Source organism: Struthio camelus, chromosome 8 (assembly GCF_040807025.1).
Source record: "Struthio camelus isolate bStrCam1 chromosome 8, bStrCam1.hap1, whole genome shotgun sequence".
NCBI classification, from domain to species: Eukaryota; Metazoa; Chordata; class Aves; order Struthioniformes; family Struthionidae; genus Struthio; species Struthio camelus.
The window spans coordinates 38,746,801-38,772,106 of NC_090949.1; the positions used below are offsets into that span (position 1 = coordinate 38,746,801).

The 25,306-nt window shown below is 36.0% G+C and overlaps 1 protein-coding gene across 1 annotated transcript in view; it reads left to right on the forward strand.

Moving 5' to 3' along the window:
- TNNI3K (TNNI3 interacting kinase) overlaps window positions 1-25,306 on the forward strand; it is a 131,718-nt gene that overhangs the window by 48,027 nt on the left and 58,385 nt on the right. Inside the window, exons 8-19 of the mRNA XM_068952594.1 lie at window positions 652-750; window positions 1,914-2,052; window positions 9,884-10,028; window positions 10,120-10,224; window positions 10,881-10,975; window positions 12,042-12,191; window positions 15,006-15,092; window positions 16,359-16,415; window positions 17,506-17,598; window positions 17,687-17,744; window positions 17,853-18,047; window positions 18,399-18,503. Coding sequence (XP_068808695.1) covers window positions 652-750; window positions 1,914-2,052; window positions 9,884-10,028; window positions 10,120-10,224; window positions 10,881-10,975; window positions 12,042-12,191; window positions 15,006-15,092; window positions 16,359-16,415; window positions 17,506-17,598; window positions 17,687-17,744; window positions 17,853-18,047; window positions 18,399-18,503 — 1,328 coding nt within the window. The remainder of the gene's footprint in view (window positions 1-651; window positions 751-1,913; window positions 2,053-9,883; window positions 10,029-10,119; window positions 10,225-10,880; window positions 10,976-12,041; window positions 12,192-15,005; window positions 15,093-16,358; window positions 16,416-17,505; window positions 17,599-17,686; window positions 17,745-17,852; window positions 18,048-18,398; window positions 18,504-25,306) is intronic.

The window sequence follows — 25,306 nt, forward strand, 5'->3', positions numbered from 1 at the left end:
TTAGACTTCAATAAATAATCCAAAGTGGTTTCATTCAAGCTTCCCTTTTGACAGTTATTCAGAAGGCCAATATTTCATAATTAATAGCTGTTCAACCAAAACATTGGCGTTCTGAAAAAATAAAAAAGTGGCAATTTGAAAGAAAACACTTAGGGTTATTTATTGAAGTCGAAGGGCTGTTATCTTCTAAAATACAAAGAAATCTTTACACACTGAGGGAATTATGCTTGAGGATTTACCTGAATACATTTACATTTAAAAGGGTCTTTCATTTTATTTTATTTACTTCTAAAAACTCTGATATGTTTACTACTCTTTGTTCATAATGCTTAAAAGAAAATGAAAGGTTACTCTGAGAAATTGTAGTCAGTCATTTCTGTGCCTCTTCCTTCACAAACAAGTTTTTTTTACTGACGAATACATTTTCAGGCTTATTTATGAAGCATCAGTGACATTCAGTGTTCAGTTAAAGTACTGTAAGTTAATCACTTTTACGTGTTGTACATAGTTCTTCACCTTCAGAGCTTGCGGGTTTGGGGCTTTTTGTCTTCTTTTAAACTGGTGGTGTAAGGTTTTAGAATCTTGTTTTGCTAGTTGACTGCATATAGGGCTTCTAAATGGAATCTTTTTTTTTTTTTTGTTTCCTTCTAGGCAGTTGACATCCTTTTGCAGCATGGAGCTTATGTGAATGTTCAGGATGCAGTTTTTTTCACTCCACTGCATATTGCTGCATATTATGGCCATGAACAGGTAACTAAATGGGGGAAATTTGACAGAGCTGAGAAATGAACCACTGAGATAAATATAATATTTCCAAGGAAGTGAAAATCTCTTGCCAGTGATAATTAAATGGCAATTATACTGATTTGCCTTGGAATTCACAGATTAAATTGTTACCACTTTCAAATTAACGGAAAAACTGAGGCTTTACAGGGCAGATTTTCCCTGAGGTATTGTGCATATGACAGGACAGACTGTGCTTGTTTCATTTACGCAGGTCGTGAAATTATTAAAAAGTATGCTGAAGTTCTGACCAAAACTGACATCAAACCCCCAGTTCCCTTTCTTTTGCTGAAGTATTGTTCGTACATGGTTTATTTAGTAATCCAGTCAGTTGCCCTGCAATAGTCCTTTTATGTGAAAAGTAATCACGGATCTGTGTTGGCTTATGCAAGTCATTCCCCATACCTTTCTTTGGCAAGAGGCATGTATGCTGAGATATTTTTGAATTTCAAAGCATGACCTCTAGGTAGAGTGTACTTCTCGCTTCAGTGATATGTGACTTAGAGCGCGTTGAGGAGTAGTCGTGGGAGAAGCTTTTGAAAGGACAGGATCCAGGCGCACAAATAATTGGAAATGCTCCGCTTCTGTGATCTAGTTATGGCAAGGGTGTGCACAACGCATGTAGTCCTGAGATCCTTTTTTTAATGTATATTCACCTCATCATCCAGTAACATTAAGAAGCTCCTTACACATTGGGCTGAGAGATTAATTTACTTATTTGCCATGATCCACTTTTGAGCAAATAGTCACAGTCTAGTGAAATTATGCAAAAATGCATATGGTGCTTTTGTGATAAGAGACACTGTTCCGAAAGAAAGCTAAGGCTCTGACACATCTAATTTGTGGACTTTGAGGACACTCACTTTATTATGCTGTCTGGTTAGTTAAACAAACACGTGTCTTCTAGCCCTTTACCATCCATTTAATTTTAGAGAATGAACTAGCATTTGCTCTTGAGTATTTTAATATTTTTATAGATATGCAATTAAAAAATGAGTTTCCTAATGAATCTCCTCTCCCTGTTTTAAGAGATGTTCACATATAGTATTAACCAATGCAATATTCTTTTTGGTTTTGTCAAAACATATATTTTCATGTGATATTTCAATTAATCTTGATGAACTATATAGGTAACCCGCCTCTTGCTAAAGTTTGGAGCTGATGTGAATGCAAGCGGGGAAGTTGGAGACAGGCCTCTCCATTTAGCTTCTGCCAAAGGCTTTCTCAATATTACAAAGCTCCTGATGGAAGAGGGAAGCAAAGCTGATGGTAAGAAAAGATATAAAAACATTCAGCTTTAATATTGTATTTTAAATGCTGAGTCAAGCTTTGAATCTTGAATTTAACTTCTTAACACTTTGTGCGTGTGTATGTTTGTGTATTGACTTTGGGCAACTGTAACAAAAAATAACAATTGGAGAGCTATTCATTACTTGTTTGTGTTGTCATCTCTCTTGCATTTTGCTGCCATGAATAAGTTGGAGGTGAAAAACAACAGCAGAAAGCATATCTGAGATTAATATATAGAGCTAGCTTATTAATGAGATACTGATCCAATCAGAGAACACGTGGCCATGTGGCCTATATCTCCAGTCATAATTATCTAAATGCACAATAAACTGCTAGTGGATGAGATATAGATGAAGGATTTTAAGCCAAAATTATACAGCAAGTAATTTAAAATAATTCAGATGAGAAATTGCAAATGGTTCACAAAATCTAGGAACAGAAAATGAAGAGGAATCTATTTAGCACATGCTTCATTATGCTGCAAGCTTCATATGCATCACTGAGGAGCATTTTCCATAAGGAAAAGTGTGGCGGGGGGGGGAGATGCATAATTGGTTGAACTGATATAAAAGTTTATTAGCATGCTTTTTTTATTCCATGCAAGTTAGGAATATGTGCATTCTTTCTGTAGGTGATCTCATGCTCAAACCAATAAAACCACTACATTGCAGTTCAGTACTGTATATTTTGCATGTGCCACAATTTAAAATATTTTCCGTTTTAATTTATATTGGTACTCTACTAGTAGTACTGCCTGGTTCTTATGTTTACTCTTTTGTTCCCTCTCCTTATGCTGTTTCAGCAATGTAGAAGGCACAAAACATAGCACACTAACCTTGCCCACTCCTTCCATCTCAGCTAATAAAAGGGGATGTTAATGCAGAGGTTTATACACACTAAACAATAGTAAAATTATTTGGAAGGCTATTTCTTATCCTCAGAATAAGAGAAAGAAAAAGACTTTTGAAAAGGAGCAGTATACTCTTTGCAAAAGTACTGCTCTTTAATTCTCTTTTAGACTGCATTTTTACTGCTGTTAACTTATATCCAAAATATACAAGGTAAAATCTTGGTCCCCTTGAAGTCAGTCACAAAACTCCCATTGATTTCAGTACAGTCAGGATTTTGCCTAGGGAGACAATCACTGTTTGATCTTGAGAGAGCTAATTAAAAAGCAAAACTGGAAAAACAAGACAAAATAAAAAGCAAAATGCGGCAATTGCTGCAAGAATCCTGCATATTATAGAAAGAACAAAATTATCACAATTCTTCAGCTGCTGCCTCTCAATCTAGCATGCTATTTGATATCTAGTATCAGTCCGATATGCACAGCTATTCATGAATAAAAAACAATAGATCATAACAGGGGAAGGTTAAAAAGGGTTCTGTATAGCCATGTTTGAAAAACATGTACAATTGCCAATCTATCAGTTCTTTCCTGATCTCATCCTGGTCCAATATCTCCCTGAAGTCTTGTCAATTGACTTCAGGAGCTGGTCAATCGGTCGTTTCATGTAAGTACTGTATTCAAGCCTACAGTCTTTGGTCCAGACTCTGGAAAGCGCTGTTGTTCCTTAACAATTGTAAAAACAAGGAAAAGAGCCCATAAGGCTTCTTCCTCGTTCGGTATGCCCAGTGGTGCCAAAAATAGCACCATTCACGTACCCCAGTTCCACCAGGGTGGGTACCTACTCTGTTAGCGGCACTGACACTGTTTCCCTCCCCCTTCATCTTACTTGCTAGATTTTAACAGTATAAATTTCACATATTCTCTGTGAGTCATGAGTACATTATATACCTCTTACTTGCAGACTGAATAAAGTGGGAAGGGAAACAGCATGACTCAGATTTGTAAGTGCTTTTTTCAATAGTAAGCCCTTGATGTTTCAGTCATAATGTATATGCACTGAATGAGTATAATTATAATAAAGAAGGGAAAAAGAAGAGACATTCTCTCACTATAATAAGGCAGTAGGAGACTCACTGTCAGTTAAATAATTTATTCCAAAAGGAAAAGAATTTAGGACACTATTTAAGATTATTTTAAAATCGGCATGTTCAGCACTGGAAAAAGCAAAGGAGAGTGGAAGCAGGAAGTCTTTTACTCACAAAGTAGCATTCTTTGAAACTTGGTATGAATATAGCAATGGAGGAACAACTCTTAAATGCTTCAGAAGGAAAAGAATTTGTGAATTAATCTGGAGAAATTTTGGCAGTATTCTGAGCAGACCAGTAATCTGTGTCATATGAACTTGAACTATTTCTTTTAACATAGCCTGACTGGTCATTCAGCTCAGAGGCCATGTCAGCTGAAGAAAATAAAAAACCACTGAATCAGACTGAAAAGGTCAGAATACTGCTGAGATATATCAACACATCCAATTAAAGAATAGTCAAAGTTCTTCAGCCACTATATAAATATATATGTATGTATGTATATGTATGTAAATGTACCATCCATGCATATATAATCACAAATGCTCATAGTTTCTACATGCATGTATATAAAACCAATATGCTGCAAGTACAGTCAGATTTCCAGATACCAGTCTCATAACCTGTTTATATAGCATTCCTAAGGATTTAATGTTAACACTATAGGGAAGGGCTATTTAGTGAATGACTAAGTAAATGCTGTATGTTTTCAAGAATCATATTAGGTCTTTCAAGCACATTTCTTCGGGGATTGATCACATTCTTTTAAGCTCTCAATTCATTTTGAGCCCATCTCAATGACTGATTTGCTATTGCAAGTTATTATCACTTAAAATGCCTGATAACACTTCAAAATTTTGGTTTCATTCTTATATGCTGGTAGCTTTTCTCTAGGATGATTGTGACAAGTAAAACAAAGAGAATATCTTTTTTTTTCCTTAAAGTAGAAAAGACATTTTGTTAGAACGAGAAATCATCAGTAATCCTAAATAAGCAATCTCTTCTTCATTTCATTGTACTGCACTTACAACTTCTTTCATCTCCTCCTTGCTTTTCTTGAAGGTTCACTATGCTCACCTCTACACCTGACTTTTCTATATATATTTTCTAAGAACAAATATTCAGTAACATATTTTAGATCCAGATGAGTCACTAGTTGTAACGGTTGCCTGGATATGGTCTTGGCCTTGAAAGATGTATTGTCGAGCTGAGTCCTTTAGGTAATCAGAAGGGTACATGTTGAGGTCTCAGAAGGGTTAGCTTCTGGATCAAGCTCTTTTCATGAAGAGAATCTCCCATTAGAGAGGTGATAGCATATAACAGTGCTGGCAGAGTCAAGCATTGGACTTGGGATTGGAGCCCTTCGAGCCACCTGTTTGCTTTATGTAGCTTCACTGTCTTTGGTAATCTTTGGAGGTGCCAGAGCATTGCAGCTAATAGCAGTAGACCATACTTGTCAGTATTGTCGTTTCTCTAGTTTCAGGAGGTCTTGATCTCGAAACTAGAGAATATATAAGCGTACAGTTTGATTCTGAATAGTGAAAAAGAAAGTCCAAATCATCTAATTATTTGGTGTTTCTCTGTCTGATTTTATATGGAAGAAGCTAAACTTGATTATTGAAATTAAAGATCTGTGGTTTTGGTCTACTGTTCTGCTATCAGCTGACCTGATTTTATGACCACGCTTCCCCTGCTGGTTTCCCAATACTTCAGCAGAAAAAGGAAGAGGAGAATGAAGGTTTATTTTCTGGAATTATTGATAATTTAGAATTATCAGTGTGTCTCATTCTTTCTTAAGTTCCTTTCCTTTGAAATCAGGGAGGGCCTGGAAATAATTGTTTCTCAAATGCTTGAATTTCTAATGTAGAAGTTTGCATGACTTCAAAAACTATTTCTCTCAAAATGAAAGAAAAAATTAACTTGTAAAAAATCCTTTCTGTAGTCTAATGAGATGTCTAAGAAACAGAGTATCTACAAACTTAGAAAACTAGTTGGTGACCAGGAAACAGGCATTTCCTTTGCTTCACATAAGTTAAATGCTATTTTTATTATTCTTCAAATTAGTGGCTATGTCTTGTCATATAGGTTGCTTTCAGGGACCACACGATATCAAATGTATTTTTTGTCTTTGTAACTCCTACGGCTTTGAATAAAATTTGTAAGGTTTCAAGACCGTTGAGTTACCTAGAGTTGCAGATCCTCTTTTTAAAAGTCTCTTTGAAAATCATTGTCATCTCTGCCAATTACAATCAACTGTAAATTAAAGAACTGATTTTGAAATTAACAATGCGGGCCTGTCCAGTCATGCTTCTCTGAATACCAACCCATCTCAACAGTTATCACTCATCAGCACTTGGGCAATTTCCTTTATTTCTTTAAACCAAGCGTGCACTGTCTTTTTTTCATTCTTTCACTGATTGAAATTGTCTCACCTGTTATTTTCCACCAAAGTAACTTCTCAATTTTAAGAATAATTTTTATAGTACTCCTTTTTCTTCCAGATGAGAATTTATCATTTGCTCATTTTTACTCTTTACTTGTGAGGCGACTGAATTTTTATTCTCTGACTTTCATGCCAGTAGCACCATCTGTCCTAGATCTAAAATAAAAATACTTTAATTAAAATCTCAAGTTGAAGATTTCTTCTTTACTCTTCTTTACTAATTCCTGAATCAGTATGGTGTACTTTTTGAAATAACTCTCTTCTGATATCTTTCAGATTGATTTTGTATTGCTTTCATTCTGAACTTCTTCTCCTTTTTAGAACATTATTCCAAGTTACCTGTCATATTCATTTAGATATCAAAAAGCTATCAATTAAAATTAAAAATAAACACCATCCCATGTTGTAGCTACGTATCCTTCCAGAGGAAAAGCAAATTGTTTACAAAGATTTTGACAGCATTTGCAACTGCATAAATAACGGAGAAGAGGTATGTTGCCTCTGTCTCTTACACCCTTTGTGTTGTAGAATCTTATGGCTCTGAGACCTTTGATGTCCTCAAGGCCATTCTGTGGGTACAGATTCTAAAAGTCTGACATTTATTATTATAAAACGTTGACGTTTATTTCCCTCTTCTTTATGCCACTTCAGAGTGAATCTCTTTCTGGTACCAGATCATAATAAAAAATAAAATCTAACATGTCAGAGGCATCTAAAAAGTGAAGAAAAATTTTAGAATAGAGAAATACAATGGTTTACTTTTATCTACTCCTTTTAATATAAGCCCATAAGGAAAGTTGGTAGAAACAGTTAATGAAACTTGAGAGCTTAATATAACAATAATTTGAAACCTTAATATAAATTACAGGAATACCTTTTTTGTCTTTTCTACCTGAAACATAATTCATCTTTGGAATTCTGTCACTGGACATCAGTGAAATCAAAAGCTTAGCTCCGTTTAAAGGATTTCCTGTATGTGTGGGCATTCTCCATTACTTCATAAAGGTTTTAAAATAGAGTTTATTTAAGCATTCATTGCTCTTCTGTGGTTATACTCTTCTGCATTTCTGTAATTATAATCACAGAAAAACAAGACAAGAAGGAACCTCAGAATGTCATTTTATTTTATTCCCCTGTCCCAAGGAGGGCCAGGTAAATAAAAGAATCATTTCTGAAAGATGTTTGTCTTAAGTTATGTTTAAAAACTTGCCTAGTACAAGTTTGGACATCCTCAGTGGACAGATTATTCCTTACTAGTCTTTTAATTTCTTGTAAGCTGTCTGAAAGATCAGGTGCTAGACTGAATTGAGAACAAAGTGTTGGGCAAAGTAGACTGGATTTTTCAGTTCCGGTATGGCTGTTCTATCTCTAAACACAGACTAGAAACATACTAAGAACCACCGAAATATATGCTCTCTTTTAAAACTGAATAAAGACCTTTCCTGAATAATGAAAACAGTATTTGCATATCTTTGTACCAACAAAGAACTCTGCTTAGAGCCTTACCCAGTCTCTTCCTTGCTGCCTACTAGATAAATAAGGAAAAACAACGCATAAGGTATATCCATACTCGTTTTAAGCATGCCTAAGAAAATTCTCAGGTGCTGGAATGCAATTGCCTATACTCTGAACAGTTAGAGTGGTCCCTGGCATGGATGTGGTCCAGGTTAACTGGCACTCTCCCAAACAATTCCTGTCTATGGCTCAAGGAGAGTTCCAGGGACTATTCCCCACTGGACAGTTTGCATGCAGCTACCCTATTTTGGAAATGAAAAAAGTTTGGTACCTCAGACACCAGCGGTTCTGTGACACTTGGCCTCGGTGCCAGGAGTGTTCCCAGACATGTTGGTATTACTAGTATATGTAGTCTCTTACTGCTCGCTTCAGAACAACTATTCTCAATAACAGTTATTTTTATGTTATTCTGCTACAGAATTATTTCTTAAACAGTTTTTCATTAGAAGAAATGTGCATTATCAGTGCTTGCTACACTAACACAACAGCAATCAAAATTACATGGTTTCAGAAATGTAAGTCTGCATCTGCATGATAACTGGAACAACATTTTGATCTAACAAATCACTTTGTGATATGTACTAAGTGCTTTGCTGAATTGGGACCCAAAGCTTCAAGAAAGATTCTTGGTCTGACTGAAAGCCAATTGAATCAAGATTTTACAATCAATTTTTTGAAATTCGCTCATAGTATTGTATACCTCACAACTACCTAACTATCCTCGCTAAATTTTTGAGTATATCAGCTAACCAGGAGTCTAAGAAATGGCATCAAATTAAAATCCTTGGTGCATTTATGCTTATTTGGGAGGTGTTTCAAATTAATTTGTTTTAGTTTTCTCCTGCTTTTAAATTTACGCTGTTATGTTGTGACTAAAGCAACTGCTTTTGCAGGTGAAAGGATACAATAATTGGTGTAAGGCAATTTAGAAAAAAATACTTTTACCTTGTATTTTTGATAAGTTGTGTGCCACATACACAATGCATGATTTTGTGGTATAAAAATCATTGTCATTCACTAGAAAGACAACCATCTTATACAGAATAAAATCTTCATATCACACAGTTTGTTTTCCGTGTGTAATTGTATTCAACCAACAGGCATAAATATCATTCCTGCCCAACAATAGTGTAATTCTGCCCATTCTTATGTGTGGTTTCATGTTATACAAAAGAATACTCCCATCTTCCTAGATATCCATGAAGTGTATATACAATCAACTTTGCAGTTGAAAGGAAATATTCAGCAAAACGGAAGTACTGGAAATTCATAAGTTTGAATAAATTCTCCCCTTTTTTTTTTTGCCTTTCTTTCATTAACATTTTAATAATGACTATGAAAAGCATATCCTTATTTTATCTCCTGTATTAAATTTATTGCATTTATTCTTCTGTCACTGTATAACTGATTTTATTCCTTGATTCTGCCATTGATAGTCAAGGAAGCTAATATATTCCCTTAAAAAATGGATTTCCCTCTCCTAAGTGCAGCAATGAAGTATTTTTCTTCCTAATGTTTGTAATGAATGACTACAGGTGCTTTCATTTGGAATAACTCAGTGGAATACTTTCTTCAATGTACTAACTACACATTGTATTTTTGTTTCACGTTCTTTCTAAGGGTCATTTATAACTCTTGTTTCATTCATGGAAAGCAACCTAAAACATTCAATACATCTGCTACTGCAAAAGCAGTTATACCCTAAGTTCAAAAAATGGTGCTGACAGTGTATTGCAAATGATGCTGAGTAATATAGTCTTGATCTGTAAAAGCTCACAGAAACTTCAGTTTTAAAGAAACAGGCCCATAAATATTTCATAATACATATGCACAACACATAAGAATTACTAAACATCCAGAGCAACCTACGTTAAGTATAAAATGCTTTCTTTGGTCTCTTTCTTGGTCAAATGACAGTGAATGCTCAGGACAATGAAGATCATGTTCCCCTGCACTTCTGCTGTCGATTTGGACACCATGAAATCGTAAAGTTCTTACTCCAGAGCAGTTTTGAAGTTCAACCCCATGTGGTTAATATCTATGGAGACACACCTTTACACCTGTGAGTCACGTGGAGAAGTTCTATTTTACTTTGTTTTGGCCTAATTAGAAAGCTGTCATCGTTAACAGCTTTTTACTCACTTCATCTTCAGCGCTTGTTACAATGGAAAGTTTGAAGTTGTCAAGGAAATAATTCAGCTCTCAGGAACAGAAAGTCTCACTAAAGAAAATATATTCAGTGAAACAGCTTTCCACAGGTGAGATGTTTAAAATGTCATTATCAATATAATTTCACGGATAGATGCATGCAGTACACCTGAAACAACAAATGGCTCACCAACAGCCAGATGAGGAGCAAAGTAGTGAGCTTGACATGGATGTTGAGTTTATACCTCGAAATATAGGAGAGGACATGAAATAAGAGGTAGAACCACATAGTAGCTGAGGAGACAGAGAGCAAGGGAGAGAGAAATGTTAGAATGGCATCAGGTTCATCAATATCTTTTTGAATAGTGGTTTCTCTTTATGTCCAGTTTGGAAGCTGGGTTTGGAATCTGTTACACCCAGAAGCCTGCTGGCTTCTAGATAGTCTAACCTAGAAGTAAGGTGGCAGAAAAAAATTTTTCATGATGCTATAAAACTGTAAAGTGTTATTTAAGAAGCACTTTGCAAAAGAGACGATTCATTTGGCATGGCAGAATTCACTTGTACAAAAATAATTAGAATGTTTCTGAAACAACAGAAAAGAATATATTTGCTTTGGTGGATTAATCTTGCATTTGCACATTTCTAAAGATCCTCTGCTCTCTTACTCTATTTTTATTTCTGTGTAGCTCTTTTGAAATCTTTGCCTACTGAAAGTATTTTGTTCTTTCATAGACTGTACTAGTCACTTTTCCTGTTATTTTTGCAGTGCTTGTACCTATGGAAAGAACATAGAACTTGTAAAATTTCTTCTTGACCAGAATGTTGTAAGCATCAATCACCAGGGAAGAGATGGACATACAGGTAACATCATTACCCTTATTGTTTATAAGTACATATCAAATCAGCACCAGAAAGTTTGGAAGCCATACGCAGTCAGGATTTCCAAGGTAATTCCCATGGCAATTTGATGATGAGCATCCCATTACCTTTCAGAGAGATCTCAACTTTTTTGAAATATGTTTGCAAGCAGGCATAGAAGTGATAGGAATTCAGTGAGTACGTGTCAAACTCTTCAGCTTGTACATGAATGACAAAACCTGATGTAAACTGATTCTCCTGTAGTTAGGCTTCTAAACAGGTTTAAGAATTAGGCATTAAGTGTTCTTCTTCTGGGAACTGGGCGTTCTCATCACTCAGCAGAGCGAGTTCAGGGCATGGAGCATCTCCCAGCATTCGGCCTGAAAGGGACCCAGCACAATGTAGTGAACAAGTGAGCTGCAGGTGGTCTTTGCAAGACCGTTGCTCTGCACTCCAGCTGGAATTTCAGTGGGACATAGGAGAAAGGATTTGTGTTCACTGCACTGTATTTCAGTTTCTGATCGTGATATTGAAGGGGGGAGGGGCAGAGGAGATAAAAGTATCTATTCTAAGAAAAAATACGGAAAAATGAGATGTACAGTGAGAAGTGAAGGTGAAGTAGGCAGAGCAGTTGTGAAGAGTTTGGAATACAAGAAGGAGAAAACTGAGTCAAAATGGAAATGTGGGCAGAGAAGGAAGAAGCGAGAGGGAGGCTTTGGTCAAACTGGCAAGAAAGAATATAGTGTCTGAAAAGCTGCACATCTCCATTTTTCTATTACAGGCAAAGAAGAAAGAAAGCCTTCTTTGCTTCTGTCTGCTTTTCTCACACAGAGTTGTTAAATGTGATTTGCAGGTAATAGAGTAAATGATGACATGTGCTGTGTAGCAGGCAATAGATTGGTTCTTGCAGCATATTTTATTTTCATCTAATGCCTCAGGTATTTGTCTGATAATATATTCCTTTATCAAGGAAATCAATTTAAGCTTTATAGCTGTTACTGCAAATCCTGTTATGATGTTCTGAAAATTGTACTTTCCACTGTGACTTTTTCCTTTTCTAATGTTCTAGGATTACACTGTGCTTGCTACCATGGTCATATTCGTCTAGTACAGTTTTTACTGGATAACGGAGCTGATATGAATCTGGTAGCTTGTGATCCCAGCAGGTCTAGTGGAGAAAAAGATGAGCAGACCTGTTTGATGTGGGCTTATGAGAAAGGTATTCTGATTTTCCAGTTTCTGCTGCAAAATCCGTGGAACAGTACAGCCAGGAGATAACAGTACAAAATAAACCCTCAGCCACTGTAGACTGGGAGCTCTCAGCATCTGCTTCCAGCTCCTGGTATCAAGGTTTATAAAAACCAGCCCTTACATTTATCTTCTCTCAGATACACTATTAAACAGATTCCACAGAAGCTCAGAGACAAGAGTATTTATGCAGTGCTAAAATGAAAACATATAGTCTGCTCAGAAAAGGCAATTTCTGCCTCTGGTATGCGCGTGAGGAGTTTCAGTTTTATTACCGAAGGAGGCACTGCAAGGAGCTATGCATCAGTCAGTAATCTTTAATTCCTGTAAATGTGAATTAAAGCAGGGCATTTTGCCTGGTTCCTATTACACTGTTCTGTATGTTCACTGCACATCAATTGCAGCAATGTGTCAGTTTTCTGTCCTGCTTGTATTTCAATTTTCTGTTCAAATAAAAAGCTTTATTTCTTCTTGCAAATTTTTTGGATGTTCACATTTATTTATGAATTTCATCTGTGATTGATAGCTGTGTATTTATTTGAGCTACCCTTCCCTTTATTTTTCCTGATATTGCCATTCCATGCGTCTGGACTATGGAAGGGTATTTAAGCAGTCTTTCATGGATTTGGTGGAGAAGTGACCCTCTTCCTTGCATTTGCCTTTATGTTAATGATAATGATAACACTTTTAAAGTTTAGCTCATACATCCTCTAAGTTTGGATATCCAGAAAGCTGCCATCTGTAGAAACATGTCCTTGACCTAAATTCCTTTGCTTTGGAGAAATTTTCAAATGTATTGACACTCTTTGGTGCAAGCTCATGTCCCTGGCAGCTTAGTGAGCCAGCAGAACTTCTTTCCTGCAGGACCTACATTCTGATTACAGAATGAGAGGCAGCAAAAAATCTTATCTGCCTTTTCTGTTTCCTCTGATATCTTTAATAGTTTGAGATTTTTTTTCTGAAAAGGTGAGAATTTTTTTGATTTTGGTTTTAAATGCATAAGGCTGTTCAAAAAAGGCACTTTCTGCTGATGGTGCATTCATGACTGATTTAGGTGTTATGAATGGAAGAATCATTGCAAGAAATAATGCTTTTGAATCCAGCAATGCTTACTATCCTGCAAATGCCTCAATGCATAGTATTTTAAGTGGTTATGGCCGAACTAGTAGACAGTGATTAGTTGCTATTATTCACGGTTATTATTATTTTCTGATATGTTTTAGTTATGATTATTTTCTTGGTTTATTATTGATCTACTATATAATAGTAATAACTGTTGTCATAAAATACATGAAAAATGCTTGATAACTCTTTCTATACGGTTAAGTGAATAATGATCTATTAGGACTTTTTAATACCAGTGTGATGCAGATTTTGGAGGAAATTTTACAGATAGCCCATTTGAAGTCACAGCTAAACCCAATAGTAAATTGCAGATTATTTTGATTAATCAGTTACCATTATCCTTTCTTTGGGAATATTTGTTCCAGACAGAAATAGTTCGCTTTCAACTACTGTACTAAATTGTCAGCCACTTGTATAGAAGTATCCCTTTATTTCTTTTCACAAATTAAATCATGCAAATCATCTTGGTGGATGCAATATTTCTAACATAATGAGTGAAATGATAAAGCGGATTCTGTCAGAGCTGTCGTGCGTTTTTTGCAAGACTCTAGAAGCTCTAGCAAACACGTGCAGCTTGTGAGCTTACTGGCATTTCCCTGGCTAGTTTGTGCTTATTGTAAGCCAAAAAGCTTGCATTCATTAGGGTCTTGATGAAGAATATTCTCAAAGAAATGCCAATAAACTGTGCCATCGAACTGACAGGTAATTAAAACTGCTCCAAGTAAATGGAGCCAAGAGAGCTGTTGAAATGATAGGTAGCATTTGGTATGTGATCAAAGCATCATGACCTCATTCCAAATGCATCTCTTTTTCTTCTTTTCTTGCCTATTCTCGTCTTTGTAAGCAGTGAACAGGAACATTTTCTATTGGCATGGCTGTATGAATAAGCAGTGCTGAGCACAAAGCAAGAAATTGAAGATGCTATTTTTTCCCGTATGTTTTCTAGGAAATGGGGGAAACTGTAAGTTAAAGTTGGAGGATGATGGGACATTCCCCCCTCCTCCATAACCATTACAACACTATTTATTATGAAAAAGACTGCAATGTAGTAAAACTATAGATTTTAAGAAAAAAACTGATATTGGCAAAATGTACAAAAATACTGAGGGAAAACTCAGCTTTGAAAAGTTTTCAACAGATTTTTGAACGTTACTAAATGGAACATTGCACATCAAAAACCTGAGAGATTTAGCAGGTTTGTGTGTGCACCGCTCTTGTCTGCTTCCTTGCAATGAAGAGTGATGAATAAAGCAGTTGTCTACTGCAATATACTGTACAAATTTTGTCCTGTTTAGGACATCAGAACTTAAGTGTTTTCAGCCATTGCCTTCTCTTGTAGGGCTTATTGAAGACTGTTCTCAACTTCCATTTTAAGATTTCTATAGCATCGTTTTTTCTATTGCCATGTATCACATCTTAGTGTTTACCCATGTAAAAATAACATGCTTGTTTTTATTGGCAGGTATTTCCCTGTATTTCTGTGGTTAAGAATCATATTATGTTTCTAGTCAGTGTTACTGAACCTTTATTTCTGTTTTGTAAATAGACATACTGTTCATTTTTTAAAAAATCACCTAGTTTTGTATAAATCAATATATGAAAATTAAGTCAAGACTATTGAGCTTATCTGCAAATTCATATATTTCCTTTTTTTTCTTAGGTCATGATGCCATTGTGACCCTTCTGAAGCATTATAAAAGACCTCAAGATGAATCGCCCTGTAACGAATACTCACAGCCTGGAGGAGGTATGGTTTGAGAAATCACTTTCTCTCTCACTGAAGGATCTGATCCAAAGACCACTGAAGTCTCTGGGAATGTTCCATTGATGTCAGTGAGCTTTGAATCAGTTCTGTTTGGCCCAAAGAAAATTAGTGACATGAGAATTCTCATTTTCTAGGTATCACATATCCCTCATTTACGTCAAAATTCTTCCTTTATCTTAAAACAGAGTTGTCACTTTGTGTTTCTCACTAGAGAGAAAAGCTAAAAGCTGTGAAATGAAGATCGTTCCTTAGTAATCATTCCTCATACCTTTTTACGTACTTAATACTTGTTTAGCCATTCTCTTTGTGCTGTGTATCTCTGATATTTCTTTGATGACTGGTACGCAGTATGTTTCTAAATTCAGTCCTTTTCATATTTTTTAATATCTGTAGATATCTAATTCCCCCTTGGGAAGAATCAATTACTCTTTTTGTTACAAAAATACTCATTGCTATTGGCAATTAATTGACAAATGGCAAAAAGAGTGTTTGTTACTAATGCAAGCAGTGAGATAAGCTTGCAGCATTTTGCAGTGTGCTGAGAATGCTGTCTGTAGAGAAGGTAAAAGTGTACATTATACGTTGCAGCCTGTCCGGGTCATTGACTCTCCCAGCCACAGAATCAGAAGAATTTTATAGTCATTAGCAGGATCAATCTGATTCTTACAGGCCCAGCTCCACAGAGTACTTTACATTTCCAGATTTTTTAGTAAGGCTCTAGCATGTGTAAATCTACAGGGGACCAAGTTTATGCATGCATTAGAATCCATTTTGGCAAGTGACCAACACATCCAGATGGGTTTTTTAATGCTAACTGCTGAAAGAATGCAGCTCTTTAAGCAGAAAAACAAGAGACCAAATTTTTGGTACACCGTGAAGGCTGAGATCTGAAAAATCTAGACAGTGAACTGCACAATGAAATTCACTGGCGGCCCACTTGTAAGAAATTGTTAATCTGATCTGAGTTCCTTTAAATATCTGGCTGATATAAAAAGCTACATAGGCCTTTTTCTACACTGATGACGTTCAATATTATTTCATGAAGTTAGTGAAGCTATGTCCAAATTACTATCACGAATGCTGCAATATAGCATGTCACAATCATATGTGTGTGTGTGTGTGCTTACATGTGTTTTCATCCCCTTATTTTTTTTATTCTTTGTGCAACCGTTGACTTGCTAATTTATCAGTACAGCTGCCTATATTGTCTTCAAAGACGATAAAATTTATTCTATTCTTTTATTTCAGATGGTTCCTATGTGTCAGTTCCATCCCCTCTAGGAAAGATTAAAAGCATGACTAAAGGTATTTTCAATGGCAAGGGAAAAATCCAGGTTTTATGGTCATCTGCCCACGGTGTTTGTCAGCCTGAGCATACTATATAAGATTCATTATTCCTGGATATTTTTTGTTCAGAAATGTGATGGATGTGTATAAGCAGCAGCTATATTTCCCTAGGATAATCTTAGGAAGCTTTACTTAGCTTGATTCTTTTCCTTTTCAGTTTCTACAGAGGTGCTCAGCACCTCGTCATGGCAAGTCCTCTATTTGTCTTATTTTCATTTACTTTTTAAAAAATACTCAATATTTTGTCTCTTTGTTTTGGAAAAAAAGGTGTGTTTGTGAATTAATACTAATGAAATGCACATGAATCTATGAATGCAAACAAATATCTAATTGAACTCTGCTGTAAAATGCTTGGGTTATCTTCAAAAGAAAAATTCTATCCAAAAATAAATGGTGTTATACTGAAACAAGTATAGACAAAGCATTCATACACACATTTATACTTTAAAATATTTCCTTTTCTTTGTGGTCCTTTGAATTTTTCACTGCAAATATTCACTCTGGATATACTCAAGTGCTTACACCTTTTTTATGTCAGCATTAAAATGTTCCACTTAGAAATATTCTGATAAACTTTTGTTGTCGAACCGTACAGATCAACAAGGTAGAGCTGTTTGCTGAGTATATTAGAGTTGCGGATCAAAGTTCAGATTCAACGTGTCACTGATGAGTAGGTCAGATCTGGAATAACTCTTATAGCGTTGGTAATGAGCACTAATCATTTAGAAAGAAGAAACTCATTCTCTATGTGAAGGCTTTTATGCAACCATCACATGATCCAGGTAGATTATGCTTATGGGACAGTATTGATCTGTGATAAAATTTTAAAGCCAAGAAATACTGAGGCAGCTATAATGTTGCAAAACCGTTTATTATTGGGTTTTATTGTGGGTCCTGAAAGAAAAAAGGACTGGAATACCCATCAGTCAATTTACAGAGGGGAAATCAGCTTTTACTGTGTAATGTTTTTTGTGAAGTTAAGTACTTTTATTTTGCCCTTCCCCATGACCCTGCATTTTACAGATAGGATAACAATTTTCTTTTGCAGAAAAGGCAGATGTTCTCCTCCTCCGTGCTGGTCTGCCCTCACATTTCCATCTTCAGCTCTCTGAAATAGAGTTCCATGAGATTATTGGCTCAGGTACCGGAAATAAGAATGCATCAATTTTATATGTCTGATGTTCGCAAGAAATAATAGTTTTATGCTTATTTATTTTAAATCATTTTAGGGTCTTTTGGAAAAGTATATAAGGGACGGTGCAGAAATAAAATTGTAGCAATCAAACGGTAAGTTTCTCAAAGACTTTTCCATTTCATTTAGTTTATGCCCTAGTTTGCAGTACACAAAAAAATGATATTTTTGCCATACTGTTTTCTTCTCCTGTAAATTGTAAGCTATCGAGCCAACACCTATTGTTCCAAATCGGACGTGGACATGTTTTGCCGTGAAGTTTCCATTCTCTGCCGACTGAACCATCCATGTGTCATACAGTTTGTTGGAGCTTGCTTAGATGACCCAAGTCAGTTTGCTATAGTCACCCAATATATTTCTGGAGGATCACTTTTCTCCCTGCTTCATGAACAGAAGAGGTATTCTATTCAGTCTTTGCATGGGCTTATGATACAGAATTCTGAAGACTAGTAAATCTGTGCTGATGCAGATCTGTTCATTATAAGCGAATAGTAAAAGGAACACGCTATAAAATTTGTGGCTTTGATTTAGAGTATTTGGTTTACAAGGGAAATTAGTAAATAATCACAATTATTATTTGGTTGTTATTATTTTACACCATCTATTTTTATATTATATACATTATAAAATATTACTGTGTATTTAAAACAGTTTTAAAGGGTCTATGATTTACAGGTAACAATGATTTACAGATAATTTTTAGTCCATCTGTAAATGTTGAGTAATGTTATAATTCTGTCAAAATCTAGGACTCTGGACCTCCAGTCTAAATTAATCATTGCTGTAGATGTTGCCAAAGGTATGGAGTATCTTCACAATCTCACACAGCCAATCATACATCGTGATTTGAACAGGTGAGTTTCTTTCTTTATTCTAAAAATTCACGGCATATGAAGCACCTGAGTAACAGCAATGGTCTGTAATCTCATCTATGCTTGCAGACTCTTGGTCACTGGCATCTTCAAGAGAACAACATGGCTTTTACATGTGAAAAGTTCTGTTCTGTTTACTTGCTTCAAGTGTACCTAAGTTGACAACACTATACAAAGGACACCTAGAAAGGAAGGGATTTCAAATGTAATAATTACACTTTATAAATAGGAGTTTTCCTAGGATTTAAAAGCATAACATGAACTAAAATGAAAATGTAAGAACAGTCATAGGGGATCAAACCAAAGCCCACTTACTCAGTATCCTGTCTCTGGCAGTGGTCCACAGAGACAAATTTGAGAGCCAAGTATGGGTATAATGATACTGTGTTGAATTCTTTCCCCAGTTCCCAAAAACTTCTGGTTTGGCAACTCCTTTGCAACAGTAGCACCAATGCTACCCACTGGTTTCCAGCAGAAGCCTCATTCTCTCTGGAAATACCAGCCTTCTTTCGTGAGATAAATCCTTCATTCAAACAGGCATTTTTTAAAATTAATACCTGCTGTTGAAGTCAAGTTACGATGCTAAAGTCAAATGTTCTGTTTAACCAAAGAATGATCCTATTTGTGGTTAAGAAAGTGAAAACATCCCTGCAGAATGAAGAAGAAAATCAGACCACTAATGCAAAAAGAAACTGTTTATTTTTTAGTTTAGCTTGAAAAATGCAGTCTTACAAACCACATCTTTTAAGCCATCTTCTGGGATTTATGTACTATAAGTAAGTTAGCAAAAATGGCACAAATTCTGCTTTATACTTTGTCCCCAAATTTTATCACACTTTGCGTTGTTCAATTTCCCCAATGTATGAGCGCATCTGTCTGTGCATATTAAAACTGCTACAAGGATACAAAAATGGCTACTCTTTTAAGAACTGCCAATTGCATACCCAATTGCCTGATTTTTTATACGTGCAGATACAGTGTTTGTGCATGGATATGACAAATATATGATGTTTGGAAGGATATTGACGTAGACTTTTTATTCATTTGGTTAAATGGACTGTAGGGACATTTGACTACATGGAGACTTAAAATTAAAGTACATTAATATAGGCTTTATTCTGCATTTTAACTGTAGCAGAACTAGATGAAATTTGTCTGTTGAAGCATATTTCATACACATTTGGGGTTGACTAAAGATTTTCAAAAAACATCAATTACCAAAATTCTTTTAATTTTAAAAAGCCTAACTCTGCATTTTAGAGGCCTTGAAATGCTTCATTTTGACATTTTAAATGATTTTTTTCTACTCTACTCTACTTTCAGAACAATATGTTTTAAAATGTACTTCTACTTACTCAAATCTCAAAAAATAAGAATGAAAAATGAAATGCTTCATCTTTGTATGAACAAAAATGATTTTGTTGACCAGAAATGTTTGTTCCCCAATTTTTATTTCATAAGGTTATGTTCCATAATGTCTTCTGAGTCAACCCAAAATGAAACAGTCCATAAAAATCACTTATTCATATAGTTCTGTTGATTAATAGAACAACACCGACGTTAGGATAAAATATTAAGTGCAAATCAAATTATTTTCTAGTACATTTTGTGCTAATTGCAGTTCATTATCAAATGATTTGACTGCAAAGTTCTGCAGTAACCAGTTCTGACCGGGTCAGGAGGAATTCAGGGAAATCTTAGAAAGGAAAAGAACAAGCTATGTGAAAGGGTCTCCTAACACAGAAAGAAATCTCTGTGCATAGGTATGTCTGTTCACTATCACCCATTGTTATCTGTACAATTTCTGTATTCTTGCTTAGATTTATAAATAGTGTCTGTCTCAGGTACAAGATGTCAGTGCCACGCTGATCCCTGTGGAAATCCTCCTTCTCCATTTTTACCGGCTGAATAATGTTTGGGCAGTCTGCAGTGCAATCAGGCAGTCAGAGACTTCTCAGCTCACACCTCAACCTTCAGCGCGGAGACAGGCAGTAAGCACTCCTTTATAAAGGCCTGTGCTGTCCACTCTGCTGCACTTAACTTACATCTACCTTGACAGAAGCGCCCTTAGAGAATCCCAGAAAGTCAGTGAGGGCATGATATTCCTTTTTTGCAACTGTCTTCTATCCTGCCTTAACCAGGCAGTGCTTTTAGTACATAAATGTTGCACCTCTTGATCCTCTAAAACAGGATATTTCAATGTTTTTTCCACTATTGGCAGTGACCTGTTTGGTTTCTAATTTCCAAGTGTATTACTGCTCCCTTATATTGTTGCTTTCTAGTCTGTAGGGATATTTTCCAAACAAAGTCAGCTTTTGAAAGCGTCAGCTAATACTTCTTCAGTTTCTGTCGCCCAGTCTCACTTTTTCTCTTGGATACGGAATTTGCTTAGTCCTGACATCTTGTCATTTTAAAGACTTTATGACCTTTGGGTAACAGACATGACAAAATGCTGGATACTTAATTCATTGTTTTCTGTCCTTGTTGATTGGATTTCTCATACAGGCAAGTGATTTCTTCTACTGCCTTAGAAAGATGGATACAAATATTTTTAATATGTCTGTTTTTTTAATTTTCCATTTGTGAATTCTCAATTTTATTTTCCACATAGCAGTGTATTTTCAAATAACATTTACATGCTCTGGTCCAACTATAAGCGCATGTCATTTTCTTTCATTACTTAATTTTCTTTCCTGTGTTTGTTTCATCTTTTTTACCTTTCATATTTTTCCGAAATCAGCTGTTCACCTTTTCCTGGTTTATGCTTGACTCATCTGATATAATTAAAAGCATCTCTGATTGCATCATGTCTAAGAGCTGATATCTAGTGCAGGTCTGTGCACTCATTCAGTTGTCTTTGCTGATATCTGCATGGAAGCACTGAGTTCTCACTATATGCAGAGAACATACGTTCTTGCTTTTCTACCTATGAGGAAAAGTCTCATAATGCAAGGCACATATTTCAGTGAAAGATGGTGGAATACCTACCTGTATTGCATTGTGAGGCTTTACATGGAAACGCCTCTTTCTGCTAAAGACAAAACGTGCTTCTAAGTTCTGCTAGTCTTTTAACACAAAAGGCATATTTTTCCAACTGGGAACTGTTGGCCTTTGCTGTCACACAGGATAGCTGTACACTGGTTTAGGCAAAAAACTTTCTATCTTTACCAGGCAAAACTTCCGCTCTTACTAGGCATCCATATATATCCTCAGTATTAAGACAGACATTCAGTTCTTCAATATTGGCCTGAGTCAGGACTGGTAACAGTTTCTAACTATGCACCTTTACTGTTTCGACAAGTGGATCTTAGCCCATCTCATACCACAAGGTCTGGATTAAGACCAAAGAGAAACTCCCAATATTACAATTTCCCAGCTAATGCTCACTATAAGGAAGATCTTGGCACTGGAAGGAGAGTTTCTACATTAACCTTTCTTCCTCAAAAAAAAAAAAAGGGTAAGAGCACCACAGCTCCACCAGTACTAGAGACTGTTGGAAATGTTAAAGAAAAAGCTAGTTTAAGTCAGACTTTAGTGACTGTCCAATTTTAAAAGCGGAAGACAGATTCAGTAGAATTTACTGTGCGAAAAGAAGCCTGGATATCATCCTGTGAAAAAGGGTGGAAGAATGGCTTCTTACTAGTTTCTAGCTTCTCCACTGCCTAACACAAATATTCACCAGCTTTTCTCCTCCTTCTTCTTACATCGGAGGTTCCCCTGTCCTCACCCCACTGGCCTGACTTCGTACATGTCCTCCACTTTCTCACTGTCTCTTGTGAATCTTCTTCATATACCCATATCCTTCCTTTCCCAGTTTTCTTGCAAGCTACCAAGTTGTAGAGCTGAAAGGGAGACGGTGTTTGAGAAAAGGTAAGAGTTCTTGTCTCCATTGTGTTGCAGGCCAAAAGCCCCATGTCTGAGTGTCACAATGTAAGTAACCGTTTTAGGACAGCAGAGATCCAGACCTCCTGGTTCAGCTCTATACCTCACCACTACTGGCTGTTAGAAAAATAGTTCTGCACTGAAAGATTTTAAATAATGTTTTCCACAGAAACAGCATTCACTAGAGAGCCAAAGAGCATATCATTACCTCACAGAACTTTTATCAGATGTATTTGTGAGGGTCAAAAGATAATTTGCTGTAATGACATCAATGTGGCTGATGTATAGTGCTGAGAGTAGCTTAACTTCTGAAACTTTTTAGTGCAAAAGTAGAAGTCATGTTTTCAGCGTGAGTCCCAGTCAGCCCACAGGCATAATTACCAGATGAAAATCCTTATGATAACTGAAGAGAAAGACCAAGAGTGAAAGTCTGACCCTCTTGTGTTAACTTTTGCCAGTGGCTTCATGGGAGCCTTAAAATTTTTTACCTTACATTTTCACATGAATTGTAACCCTCCTTGTGAATTCTGAAGCCTAATGTAATACACGTAATACATTAAATGAATTTGCAACATTGCTTGACAGAGCTGAGAAGAAACTGAAATAAATGAAGTGTCTCTACCCTGGACAAAGGGTTATCTTTCTACCATTTTGACACTAATAGGGAGTTTTATTTTGCTTTCCAGTTCTGTAAAAATAAGTTCTGACAGCTATCAGCACTGCTAACGTCTGCCGTTGTTACTACTTACATCAAGTCTTACATTAGTGAGGGATTGTAGCCACAATGATTATAGTACTTTGATATCAAAATGGTCTCTTTTTTATTAATTTAACTTAAGCCAAAACAGCTGAACATGATTGGACTGAGCCTTTGAGCGACTAACCTTCATTTGATGGCTCTAACTATCTGTAAAAAGTTTCTGAGAGCTGGCTTAGCGTTACAGATGAAAGAAGGGATGGAAGCCTGGTGGTAATGGGGATGGTGTCTGCAACTCCTCTTTGTTATAAAATCCCCTTATAAAATCTTAAAATAGCAGTTGCCTTTCATTAAAACTACAATGTATTAAAGGTACAAGGATCTTTTCATGGCCCTGTTCTTTGGAAAAGGAACACATACTGAATACACTTTGCCTGTCTCTTGTCCTGAGAGAAACCCTTACAGCTGGCAGGCCCACAGAACTACTTGCTTTTTTATTTAAAAAAAAAAAAAAAACAGGATGATTACACACTTCTGATTCTTTTCTATTTTTTTTTTCCTTCTACTGTTTCATGAAGAGAATGAAAAGGGATGCTTGGTCTCACCATTTCAAACTTCGTGCAGCCTTAGCAGAAGACAATTTAGTTCTGATTCTGCTGAACTCATTAACCTTCTGTCAGCTCAGATGAAGGTTTCTCTTGCTGTATTTCTCAAATCGAGCTTAAGAGTTCCTTTCTCTTCATCTGTGGCTTTCAAATTTCCAAGTGCCATTGAGGCAAAAACAGCATTTGTGAGCTGTATCTTCTAAGCCTTATTTCTGTGGGTTATATTTTCTTACTTTAGAAAAGAAAAATTAGTAACTATAGTGTTCACCAAAAGTACTAGACTGACGACAGCCCCTCCAGAGACTATCCTCTGCTTTTCAGATATGTTCATACACTCGGTACCAAAATAGGCATTTCCACATTGTTTTGTCAAAAGGACTTATGGATGCCATATATATATAAAAGTGAGAAGGTCTGTTTATTGATTTTTTTTTTGGCTTCTGTGCAAAAGCTGGCAAACCAGTTCTTGACTAAGCTTATCATCAGCCTGGGTTTATTCAAGACCTATACATCCCTTGAACAGATTGAAGGTAAGGTTTGCAATCAGTATATTTTCTTTGTATTAAAAAATGTTGATAATTTTAGTCACTACTGACAAAGGCCAAACTTGAATCAAGACCACAGAAAAATCCGTAGTTTTGTATGTTTCATGTTTCTACATTCAACTTAGGGTACAGCATTCTAGAGTCTATCAATCAAGCTTAGCCTTACATTTGATTAATATTTTCACTTGACACCTGATGGGGCTCTCAAAACAATTCCACTTGTCATGCTCCAATCACTTAAATATTTTGATGGAAAGTATATATGGGAGCTAAAATCAGATTCAATATAAACTAAAAGAATCATGGCTACATTGTATGAACCCATTACATTTTTATGATTAAATTTATCATGCTGAGGTTTTGGTTTATGTGAAGCTAGAAATCTTAAAGACAGTGATTTGTGAGAGTCCTGGTTGGAAGAGTTTAAATTTTATCTGTCCTGAAAACTATTATCTGGTGAAATTTGTATTCCTCACTTGACTGTTCTTGCTCATATCTACAGCTCTAATATAGGCAAGTTATGCTTTTTGTTGAGACCATCAATATTACTTTCATTTTCCCTTCATCATGTGTACCATTGCCAACTTTTTTATTTCTTTTTTTCATATACTTTTCACTCTCCTAAATCTACTTGGATCCGTCAGCATTTTGATAAATATCATGTAAGCATTCCTGTGTCCACATTCATACGCTTTTATGTTATGATTTGCTCTGCCTTTCAAAAGCCATGTGCCGTGAAGGTGCCATATAGTAACTGGTGTATGAAAGCCTTGATCTTCAGAGTTACTGGAAGCTTTTGACCTAGCCAGACCATTTTGTAAATCTTTCACCACATTCCCAGTTTGCCTGCAAATCTGTGTTTAGGGTGCTAATTTTTAGAGGCCTTCCTGTCTATTTGCTGCATGCAACTGGTGTTTCAGTGCTTCCTCTTGTGCGTTCTATACTACAAATTAAAGCAATTGTAGTAGCTTTCCTGATCAGTTTATCAATCGTCAATAGATTCTATATACACCTTTTATTCTAAATGACATTTTGCAAAGGGCATAAGACATTTTA